This window comes from Somniosus microcephalus, chromosome 12, assembly GCF_052327205.1.
Source record: "Somniosus microcephalus isolate GS21.2 chromosome 12, FLI_Smic_1.0, whole genome shotgun sequence".
In the NCBI taxonomy this organism is placed as follows: Eukaryota; Metazoa; Chordata; class Chondrichthyes; order Squaliformes; family Somniosidae; genus Somniosus; species Somniosus microcephalus.
In genome coordinates, this window is record NC_140998.1 from 116,926,300 (window position 1) to 116,938,801 (window position 12,502).

At 38.0% G+C, this 12,502-nt stretch overlaps 1 protein-coding gene and 1 long non-coding RNA gene across 7 annotated transcripts in view; one reads left to right on the plus strand and one right to left on the minus strand.

Moving 5' to 3' along the window:
* Nucleotides 1–11,199, plus strand: part of cdin1 (CDAN1 interacting nuclease 1) — a 165,146-nt gene extending 153,947 nt beyond the window's left edge. For 4 of the 5 annotated variants that reach the window (XM_086003469.1, XM_086003468.1, XM_086003470.1 and 1 more), the window contains one exon: nt 10,339–11,199. In XM_086003469.1, coding sequence (XP_085859595.1) covers nt 10,339–10,380 — 42 coding nt within the window. In that variant the 3' untranslated portion in view covers nt 10,381–11,199. Of the gene's footprint in view, nt 1–6,544; nt 6,714–10,338 lie in introns of all 5 variants that reach the window. The other variant, XR_015080289.1, reaches the window with a different exon arrangement.
* LOC147109482 (uncharacterized) overlaps nt 1–12,502 on the minus strand; it is an 88,246-nt gene that overhangs the window by 22,021 nt on the left and 53,723 nt on the right. For both annotated transcript variants that reach the window (XR_015080295.1, XR_015080296.1), the window contains exon 2: nt 4,842–4,928. This is a non-coding gene — a long non-coding RNA (uncharacterized LOC147109482). The remainder of the gene's footprint in view (nt 1–4,841; nt 4,929–12,502) is intronic.

The following is a 12,502-nucleotide window of genomic DNA, read 5'->3' on the forward strand; positions in this document are numbered from 1 at the left end:
ATACCCCTACAACACAAGGTGGATAACTTCTTGTTTGCCTACCGGAATGCAACACATGCGGTTACCAACCAAACTCCAGCCATGATGTTCTTCAATCGAAGACTTAAGATGCCGCTTGGATTTGGTTAAGCCAAACATCAGAAGAGATGTGGAGAGCAGGCAGTTTCAGAATATGAATGAAAGGCCAACCAGGAGTTTCAAGATAGGTCAACCAGTTTTGGCCCGGGACTACCGCACAGAGAAATGGCAGCCAGGAACGATCTGCACACGGCAAGGACCTCTAATGTATACCGTGGACATTGGAGAGAGCATTGTAAGACGCCATGCTGACCAGATTCTAGAGTCACTGGAAAACGTCAAATCTACACCATGATCCTACACACCTGGTGATGAAACCGAAGTACCAATTGCATCTACCTCAGAATGGGTGATATTGGAAGCAGACGAACCAAACAACGACGTTGATCCCGAATCAACTTTGCCAGAAGAACCTGATACCCCAAAGAGGCGTTATCCGGACAGAATCAGGAAGCCTCCTCAAAGACTGAATTTATAATTGATTAACTTCAGCTAATGTATATAGCAACTGTAATTGTAAATATGTTATTTAATTATTAATCGAATGTTATGTGCTGTTTAGCTAAAAGGGGAGGAATTGTAGTGTATGTACCTTGAAGAAGGAACTATATTCTGCAGCCCCTGTATACTGCAGTACCAGTAGTGACCACCCCTGTATATAAGCCTGTGTAGTAACTTTGTATAGTAGTTCCAGTTTTGTCTCCATTCAGTAAACACCTGTTATAACCAACTTCTGCAGTCCGTGTCTCAATTACACACGGACGTTACAGTTTGCAGTTACTGTCCAATAATATTTTGGATAGTTAGTAGATTGATTCCTGGGATGAGAGGGCTGTCCTATGAGGAGAGATTGAGTAGACTGGGCCTGTACTCTCTGGAGTTTAGAAGAATGAGAGGTGATTTCATTGAAACATATAAGATTCTGAGGGGGGTTGTCAGGATAAATGCTGAGAGGCTGTTTTCCCTGGATGCAGAGCCTAGAACTAGGGGGCATAGTCTCAGGATAAGGGGCCGGCCTTTTAAGACTGAGATGAGGAATTTCTTCACTCAGAGGGTTGTGAATCTTTGGAATTCTCTGCCCCAGAGGGCTGTGGATGCTCAGTCGTTGAGTATATTCAAGGCTGAGATAGATAGATTTTTGGACTCCGGAGGAATCAAGGAATATGGGGATAGAGCAGGAAAGTGGAGTTGAGGTCGAAAATCAGCCATGATCTTATTGAATGACGGCGTAGGCTTGAGTGACCATATGGCCTACTCCTGCTCCTAATTCTTATGTTCTTATTGTAACAGTATCTAGGATGTATAAACACAGTACAAATGATGAAGTGTGGCTCCAGATTAATGTTTGAAATCTGTATCTAACCAGGCTGCATAAAGTGAACGAGCAGTGTCCTACTTGTCATCCTGATGGAACCCAAGGCCACTTTTCTGTGGAATTCTTGGTGCTAAATTACAATGTATGTCCACATTATAGACCTAGGTGACTCCGCTGATATGTGATGGTCCTCCAAAGGGCAGCTCTAGTCTCCTGGGCTCTTTGTAAGATATTTCATGTTCTCTGTAGCAATGCTTTAATCCTTCCTTAATTCTGACAATGCAGATGCTAGGGGGCAGTGAAGGCTGCAGCTTGCCCCTGGAGTCCATGGTAGCACGTTTCAATGCAGGCAGTTTAAAATGTATGATGGAGGAGGGTTCGATGTATTCAGGGAATACTGCAGAGGACATAACTTCCTGAAGTTTTCCTTTTCTTGCTCCTTTGTATAAACAGGTCTGTATATCCTGTTTGTGAATTTATCTGGCACTTTTTAACTGCCTGTGAGGACACCAGCCAGGTCCCAGATGTCAGGGAAAAAGGTTGTAAACGTGCAAGGCACTCTCCGATTATGTAGATATCATCTTGCAGTGGCCTTGAAATGGCCTTCCAGTTCAAGCCCTAAAAATAAACACCTATTAATCACCTAAATGGTAACATTCCTTGACCACTGCTTTGAGTGTAGAGATCCAAACGCAGCTTCCTACAATAGCTAGGCTCACGTACTCTGTCACCCAGGATAAGAAACAGTTTGCCCGACAATTTTTTTTTATAAAGAGACCAGCTTTAACTGGTTGTTTTTAGCAATCTCTAACTGGCCCCATCACTGATATATGACTCAAAGTCTTGGATATCGCACAATACAAGCTTTGTCCGCTGTCTTTGGGGAGAAAATAACAAGGAAAGCGCTTTGTGCTATTCAAACTTTGCAGTAAAATTCTAAAAGAACTCAAATCCGTGTTTGTCATGTGTAAGAGGGAAACAATTTGTGGCTTTTTCTAACCAGCACAGGAACCATACTCGGCCTTGAAAATAAATAGCTTTTGTGTTTAGAAAGCATGCCTTGCTCTTTTTTTCTTAAGTATGTTTCTGATTGATTTTTTTTCTTTTTGTAAAGGGCATGTTTGACTTGGGTGGTATTTCAATACCATTTTTCTTGTGTTGACATTATTGTAATTAGTGGTTCTGTGTGTAACTACACAATTGTTTTACAGTGAAGTCTCACTAATGACGATAAAGGCCGCTGAAAACCTCAGTTATTAAAAACTGGCAAATAATTTTAAAGCATGAAACAGGTGTATGTCCATTTATTTTTTTCAATTCAGTGCAACTGCAGCATTAAAGTGAGGGGAATGTTTTTCGGTAGTGCTGTGGTGTTGAGGGGAATGTTTTTCGGTAGTGCTGTGGTGTTGAGGGGAATGTTTTTCGGTAGTGCTGTGGTGTTGAGGGGAATGTTTTTCGGTAGTGCTGTGGTGTTGAGGGGAATGTTTTTTGGTAGTGCTGTGGTGTTGAGGGGAATGTTTTTCGGTAGTGCTGTGGTGTTGATGATGTGTGCCAGCATGACTGGACACATTATTTCTTGGAACTCTTAATAAAGCTCCTGATCTGAGCCATATTATTGGGAAGCTAGGTGCTTCAGCCTGGGAGGAACAGTCACCTGAGCTATTCTTGTATGCCTAATAGCTAATTGAAGAGGCTTAGGGATGAAATAAGATTTCCAATCTACCCTCTCTGCCGGAGAAAAGTATGTAGCTTACTGAAACCTGAAGGGATGGGGAGAAAATAACAATTAAAAATCAGAGGACGTTTTTATTTTAAATCATTTTGAAAGGGCACCATATTTATGGAAAATGCCCTTAGCATTTATTTTTTTCACAATCACGGCACAGTGAGCTAAATCATGCTAATTGTGTAGTGTCATTGTGATTAAATTGATATTTGGTTCTTTTGCTTGCTCGCCCAAAAATTAAAGAAAAGTTTTATCAGTTTTTCTTGAAGACAGTGCCCCTTTAAAGCAGCTAGGAAAATGATTGTACATTATTTTATTGTATTTCTTGCTCTTGTAAAATGTGGCTTGTCGGTACTTTTGTCTATCAGTTCCTAGATTGGAACAAGCCATGTACAGACATTCCATATTTTAAAACATACTGGATCCATGTGAGGACTGCACAAATTATGAACAGACCAAACAAAATTCCATCTTGATTACATTGCACTTCAGCATGTAAATTGTCCAGACATTCTCCATTTAAAGGAGGACATAAATAACGCTACTGAAAAATTCTTGGAGCGTGCTGCAGATACCAACTTTTGAGGCCTCTGTTGCATCCTATATGAAATAATATATTTTATGCAGTAACTTTCTGTGGTGGAGGAGGAGTTGTACTCAATTTAAAAGTTAATTTTTTCATGAACAAGTATTTGTCAAACCTATGTTTTTGTTGACAAAAACATAATGAAATAAATGACACTGAAATGTACACTTGTGACACATATTTTGGGACAAAAATAGTGCACAACTCTTCTCCCTCCCCAGGCTTTATTTAATTAACGCTGACGCCTGATTTTATTGCAGGACTTGTTGCTAGTCTCCAAATTTGAATCATGATCTGGAAGTGAGCCCTGTTCAGAAAGTAGTCAGAAATACTTAGCTGGTTATCTTCCAACTGCTACAGGCAAATTTGTTTCTAAATCTCCATGGAACTTCCTCCGTCTCTTCCAAAAAATAACCAAAATGCATGAAACTGTTTTACTGTTGAGTTGATTTTTAATTTTAGCTTTCCTTCTGGGTCTTCCAAATCATGGCTAGGTTGCCAATTTACTTCCAGACCCAGCTCTTTGAAATTTGCCACCGAGATGTTTATCGGAGTGCCTCACAATTTGCTTTTTATTCCATCCCAAAGGGAAACTGCCTGCCTCTGTTGAGCCATCCATGGCTGAGACTGGGGCTTCAACATGCTCCACCCTCCTTCATACCATCTTTTAAAAATAAAAATAGAGAGTGCAATCAAACCATCTATGTATTCAAAATTTACCAATTCCATCCCCCCATTATTCAAGAATAATATTTGACAGAATGACCAATATGTGCATTGCCCACAAACTTTACTCCCTGTCATGATTTTGAGTCATGCTTTTCAATGTCAAAATTTAATACTGAACATCAGTATGTAAACATTTATAATAGAAAATTCCTATCGAAACATGTAAGCATTTTGCCATTATACACTTGTTGACGAACCAATAGAATCATTCAAAATACTTTTTGGATAGAAAAATCTTCTGCCTTTTCTTTACCTCAATAGCTGAAATTTCAATTGTACAAAATAAGGTTTTAAACAACGTACTTTTTTAAATTAAAATAATTAAATTTACACACCATTTTGTGTCTCTTAATATTTTCATTGAAGTTATTACTTCAAAAGCCTGGGCTTCAATTGAATAATTTTACCTCAACAGCTGTCCAGAGCTTCCAACGACATCTGTGCATTCTGATCGAGTGCAATTTTCAGAATTTCTCAGGGTCTGTCCCCTCATCCTGTAAACATTTGAGAGTTAAATTTATTTTTCGGAAAGACTTTGAAAGAAACTGGAGTTGAATTCTCAACGTTTTTTTCTAGGCAGATTTGGCATAATTAACAAATGCTGCTGATTCGCTATTGCACGTTTTGCACAATCCTCCCAAGACCAATTCCATCCCCCCCATTATTCAGAATTTTTTTGACAATGACCAACATGTGTATATAGGCAATACAGTAGATCTCTTTATGCATTTAAAGCATTCCATAAAGCATCTCGCAGGAGGCTATTTTTAAAAAAAAATCAGTAACATGGTACAAGAAGAAATGTAGTAGAATGTATAGAAAGTTAGTTCACAGACAGAAAATTAAGGGTTAGGGTTAATAGCTACTGGTCAGATTAGTGAAGGGTTGGAAGTGATGTACCCACTTATGGTCTCAATTTTACATATAATAACAATTTGGACTTTGGTGTAGGGAGCATGATATTTTTCTGCTAACACAAAAGTAAGGGATTAGCAAACAATGAGAAGGACTGCAGAAAACTTCAGGGCATTGACAGGTTAGCAAAATGGCCAGAATGGTGAGCCAACAGTTGAAGTACTATGTGCGGTTTTCAGCACTCCATTATAGAAAAGACAACAAAGCCATAGAGAGCATATGGCCTATATTCACAAGGATTATACCAGAGAAAAAAACTATGGTTATAAGAATAGACCAGATATTGGGACTGTTTGCACTGAAGCATAGAAAGCCAAGAGGAGATTTTAGAGCTTTAAAAAAAAATTATGAAGGGTTTTGATGGAGTGAATAGGAAAATACAATTTCCTCTGGTTGTGGAATCAGTCGTGATGGGCCATCAATTTAAAGTCACTAAGGGAGTGAGGAGAGAGGTTAGGAGAAATTTCTTTACCTGGAGAATTGTTATAGCACTTTGCCATTGGGAGTAGTTGAGGCAGAAACTGTTCAAACATTTACTGCTCTTCTCTTAAAAGATGGAAGGAAAGGAAGATACAAGATTATGGGGGAGAGCAGGGCAGTGGGATTATTTTTCAATTGCTCTAGAAAATAACTAACTCAAACAGTGAACTGAATGGCCTCTGGTTTTCGATATTCTTTCTAGTGTAGACAAATATGAAGTTGCTGTTTGTTCAGCTGCCTAAAGGTTCATTTAAGGATGTTACTGGCCAGGGGAATCAATATTGAAAGACGTCTTTTACTAAAGTGCAGTTTTCATAGACAAAAGTCTTCCTACAATATTGAAATTAGACTAATATGATGTTTTCTTTCAATTTGGCTTGCCAAAATATTTTAAAATAATACTTGTTAAACTCCAAATTTTTGCAACTTATTGGAAGCTTGAAATTGTATTGAATACACAAAATAGATATCCAACTCAAAAACTGAGTAAACACTGTTCAGCTTATAGATTTATGGTGATAAAAGTTAATGCTAGAAATAAGCACTTATGGGTTAGTGTAAGTACATATGCTCAGTACCAACCACACACACCAGGTGAGCAACTTGGAACCTTTGAATCAAACATATCCAATAGAATTTTATTCAAACTAGTTGTACACAGAAATTCCCTGTTAATTACTTCCTTAAATTTATTTTCTGAATTGAATATCAATAGTTACAACATACAAGAGGATATGAAAACTCAAACACAAGTGCAATGAAGAAAGAAAACTAAAATATGGAACGAGGTCACCATCACACTCTGTGTAGCAACATAGTAATAATGAGAAATTAATGTACACGTTCGTAACGATCCAATACCCGAGGCAAGATTCGGGCAACTGGTCAGTATTGTTGAAAGATCATATAATCTAAGACAAAAGTACTGCAGTGAGGCTGGAAAAAACACAAGAAGCCTGTTCAGGCACACTATTGGCAGGACCTCTATGCTAAGTTGCAGAATTTACACCAGGATTGGTCTTGGCTATGATTTTCAGTATTCTTTTAATATCATAAAGCCATTTATTGCTACTTGTACAAAAAGTTGACCTTAACAACAAAAAGATCACACAAGAATATGCAGCAAGTCGCAGTACTGTGTACAATTAATGCTGTGTGGCTCTGTAATTTGCATTTCAAGTACTGTATATAGTTGCTAAGATGGTGAGGTCCTGGAAAACTAATCTAAAAGGGATTTATCTAGAACTTCCATGGTACTGAAATGCAGTTTCATTTTAATTGCAGGTCAGTTCATTTTGTCTGTTTTGAGCAAACCCACAAGGAGCATAGACAAAAGAGTTGATAGGGGAGAACTGTTTGTGTGTTGAGTGATATTTCAGCACACAATAGCATCTCCTCAGTCCACTTTCAATCTCTGAGCCCTGGCACAAAGTTGAGCAATCTTATATTTGGCACACAAATAAAATACAATGATTTCAAGAATGTGCCTTCAAAACTATTGCTCAAATACTTACTTATTCTGAAAAGTGCTGCTGAAAGCAAACTTTTCGTGTGAGGTAATGTAACTTTTAAAATTGCTTTTTTCCTTTTTTTTTTCTCTCCTGTATTTCAGTCTTTGTCAAAATACATTAAAAGTGGTGCCCTGATTTATTTGGCGATTTTCCATTTTACCAATTTAAGTTTTTGCTAGTTTGATTTCCAAGAAAGTTATTTTCTCCTTAAATGGGCAAGACAGGGCTGTACACCAAACAGCTGAAAATCTGCCATTTTTAACATTAATATGTTAGGATCATATAATTTCCCAATAACCCACCATTTTAAAAGAACAGTCCTCATACCAGAGTGCTTGTCATCTGATGTCATGTATGAAGATCCTATGTCACTATTAATTTTGCTAGCATTTTACTTGCACTGCACCTCTCTATCAGGAATAGCATGTTTGCTTCACGGCAGTAAGAAAAGTCAAACTTGGCATCCTGTTACGTAAATTGCTATAAGTAATCTATAGTAAGAGGATGCACAATTTTATACAGGCAAGAGAAGTCTTCTGCTAAGGTAGATTGTGTCTAAACTGACCTGCATTTAAAGACACTCGGTCCAATTGCGCTAAACAGGCAGATCCTGAGATCAGTTACAGACTAATTACTGTTGAGCATATCCTGTGATCAGTTGGATGCTAATTCTAGTTTTCTTTCTCTTTATTTACTTTTTTTTAAAGAATATTTAGTTATGATTTGTAGGTGTTTTACACAAAGTGTGATGTCTGATGGGTAATGTACTTATTTCAAAACTTTTATAGATATAGTTAATATAGTTAATTGATAACTGACTCGAATTACATAGTCATATATATTTTTAGTAGAATATATCATTAATTATATATTACCCATTATCTACATTTTATATATACAGAATGATGAGTGGGATCAGAAAAGTCCTTATAATTAAGTATCCTTGTATCCTTCACTAAATTGTTGTATAATCTGAAATTGTTTGAAGAATGGTGACTTGCATGAAAATGTGTTTTCCCACCAGATTTACTGTGTTGCATGTGCATTTGTTCATCTTATGTTGCGCAATACATTTTGGCACTTTATGATTTTATATATCACGACACTGGAAAATAGTTGAATGTGGAAACAATAGAACAGTAGCAGAACATTTCTGCTTGCTATGTTCATCCTCCTGCTATTGAGGATTGTTTTGATATTTTAGCAGTTTTTAATTGCAAGTCCTTCACAATAACACTGAGAATCCAACGACTTGTTTGGATGCTTGCAGTAAGAAAAACTGTGATTCTGATGTACGGACCTAGTGGTGACACATTCTGATTGATAGTGATTACATCTTTATGAACTCTGGCTGAAGGTCCTAACTTCCTGATGGGTCAACTATTCCACAGGGCTACTTCCTGAGATTGCCTGGTGGGTTCAGCATATCCATTTAAAGGCTACAGCACAGTTCCTGGATTTTGAACATTTTTTTCCAGCACTGTGCATTAGAACAGTCAATTGTTTATAATTTGTATTATCAAAATTGGCAGTTAATTTTACTTTGCTAACGTAAATCCTTATTAAATGTTGAAATAGTATTTTCATTAGGCCTAGTAACATTCAGATGCATACAAGATATGTTGGCATATTTTTATTTCCTTGGTCCCAAAATATATTTATTTTGTAGTGAAAGACTAAAGTGCGTCATTACATAGTTTTACAAACTTGCTCATCCAGTGAAGGTAAAACATACCCTCAGCTGTCAGTAACTCTCCTCTCAAAGCTGATAGTACAGTTCCCTGCTAGTAAATGTGCAACCCATTACCTTTTGTTTTGTTTTATTACCTCCCCCTCCACATTGGCAAAGCTGCAACATTACCATACTAGTTTGCAACCTCCACAGAAATCCTGTGGTTGTAATTGTTGTCTTTTGGCACAGTCTCCCAATAGTTGGGAAGTGACAGCCCCTCAGAGGCAGATTACTGTATCCTCAGGCAAGGAGCACACAGGGACTGTTCATTTTCTTGGAGCCCTAGCTGCACTAGAGAGAGGAGAAAAATTGTTTCCAGAAAATTCAGTGTGATGAACAATACTACATACTACAACATAACACAAGAACTAGCCTAAACATTGTAATGTGACCTGTAGACTACCCTATGACAATATGACTTCAAAATAACACTACCTGGCATATTCTGGTGGCCACTGTTCTTAGGGTGAAGCAAGGGTGAGATTTGTTTTTTTCTTGTCGAGGGAAATAGCTGAAAAAGTGAGTGTACATTTTAAATCCTCCTGCTCTTGGAGGAGGTGGGACTTTTGATCTAACGCAAGTCACTTTTAGCTGCTTACATTGCTTACCAGTGATGGTGCCTGGCTGTTGATCAGTCTGAAAAATTGCTGGTTGTTTTTAACCAACCAGTGCTGACATCCTGCCTGGTGAGACTCGTGGCAATGTTGGTGTTTGTTCTTACTTGGATCCTCCATGTACGGCCCTCTGGCATGAAGTTGTTTCTCCATCCTCGGTTAGTTTAAGTAAACAGTACCCATCTTGCAAATAAGCCCCAAAGATTTTTTTAAAAGCAGGGATGATAAAAGACAAGTGTCCTCTTGCTTAGGTCCATGAATAGGGCGCTCTTGCCTTGATGAAAAGTCCATATCCCTTTATTCTAAGCAAAATCAGGAATGTCATTTTAAATGCTTATGTTGAGCCTGCATTCAAGCACTCAAGATCTTATTTTAGATACTCCACGTGGGAAAAACAAACACCAGCATGGCAGCATTGGTTGGCCAAATGCCACCAGCATTGTTTGCCTAGTCACCATTATTGATTAGCAATGTCATGAGATGTCATCGTATCATTAGATTTTAATTTTTACAAAACTTTGACCTTCAACGTGCAAATATGTGTGTGAAAAAATTAGAGGAGTCGGATTTAATGAATACAGCCAAGTTATGCTATATTGCAGTTGCGCTCTTTAATGCAATTAAAAAAAAATCTTTTGCATCTAATTTTCAGATTTGGCCCTGGATTAGTGATCTACTGGTGTGGCTTTATTGAGGAATTGGATTGTCATCGTGAACGTGGAATCTTACTAAAAGATTGCTTCCCTGAAGAAATTATAACCTTACACCGCACCATGGCCAGCACTGACAGTGGAAAGAGGTGAATCCGGAAGTAATTTTGCCTTCCTGCAGTGCAAACTGCTGGCAACATCTCTCCTGAACTTTAGTTGAACTCCTGCCGCCCTGGGTCACCATAGTACCTCTTTAGAAAAACACATTCAGTGTTTCTGCTTTACTTCAGCAACACACTTCTGTGAGCAGCCAAGAACTACAGACACGTACCACTCATTATCAGCACCCCCGTCTGTGTCAAGACTTTATAGATAGTCTTAATCTTTCCAACTTCCGAATTCTTTTCTCGATGTCTAGAAAAGGGCAAAATTCTGGCGCTGGAAGGTGCAATTCAAAGTTTTCTCCTAGACATTATAGTACTCTTTGGGAAGAATGTTTAAGCTCATTTATTTTAAAGCTTTATTTAACTGGTTGAAAAGTTAATTGCTCTTTTTATTACTGTGTTGAGTATGTAGGGGAAGAACTGTTTTTATGATATATTGTATAATTTTAAAAAGGCCTCAAATTCTTTATCTCTGTTCAGTTTGGTTTATAAAGGGTACAGTTATGTCAATTTTGCATCATGGCAAAATGGTAGTATAGCTCATCAGATCATCAATCTGAATGGATAATGCCTTAAAGTAGAAGGAATGAAACTCCTAGCAGTTAGATGCTTCAAACATGTTTTCCAGTTCATATGTACGACAAGATTTTGGGTGAATTCTCAATAATGCAACTGCTTACAATAAATGTATTAAAACACTGTCTTGTTTGTATCTATTAGCTCCATTTTCTTAAACTTCACTGAGTACTTGTTTTTGGTATGATGTATGCAGGTGTTGGTTATCGAGCTGATGTTCATCGTATACGCACAGATCCAGGTTTGGAATTGCTGAAAAATTAAGTCTGTGCATATTGGTCTCTGATCAGTGTGTGCAATATAAAGGTGCATGCCAGAAATCCCAAGGAAACTAATATTAAATCAGGGACAGGGACTCAATAAAATTAATGTAAGTAAAATAACAGTAATGAAGAAAATAATGGCACTAAAGAGTGACAAATCCCCAGGACCAGATGGTTTCCATCCCAGGGTTTTAAAGGAAGTAGATGCCCTAACTATAATCTTCCAAAGTTCTCTTGATTCAGGAACCGTTCCTTTAGATTGGAAAATTACGCATGTCACTCTGCTATTTAAGAATGGCGAGAGGAGGAATACAAGCGAATTATAGACCAGTTAGCCTAACACTTGTTGTCGAGAAATTGCTAGAGTCTATAATTAAGGCGAGGGCGACTGAACACCTTGAAAATTTTCAGTTGATCAGAGAGAGCCAGCATAGATTTGTGAAAGGTAAGTCATGCTTGACAAACCTGATTGAATTTTTTGAGGAGGTGACTAAAGTAGTGGACAGGGGAATGTCTATGGATGTTCTTTATATGAACTTCCAGAAGGCATTTGATAAAGTCCCATATAAGAGATTGTTAACTACGGTAGAAGTCCACAGAATTGAGGGCAAAATATTGACCTGGTTAGAAAATTGGCTGAGCGGCAGTAAGGATAATGGGTAGGTAGTCAAATTGGCAGGAGGTGACTAGTGGTGTCCTGCAGGGATCTGTGTTGGGGCCTCAACTATTCACAGTACTTATTAACGACTTTGATGATGGCGTAGAAAGTCATACATCCAAATTTGCCGATGAGACAAAGATAGGCGGCATTGTAGGCAGTGTAGATGGAAGCATAAAATTACAAAAGGATATCGACAGATTAAGTGAATGGGCAAAACTGTGGCAAATAGATTTCAATGTAGGCAAATGTGAGGTTATCCACTTTAGACCTAAAAAGGATAGAACAGTGTACTTTCTAAATGGTTAAAAACTAAAAAGAGTGGAGGTCCAAAGAGACTTGGGGGTCCAGATCATTAAAATGTCATGAACAGGTACAGAAAATAATTTAAAAGGCTAATGGAATGCTGGCCTATATATCTAGAGAACTAGAATACAAGGGGGTAGAAGTTATGCTGCAGCTATACAAAACCCTGGTTAGGCCACACCTGGAGTTCTGAGCGCAG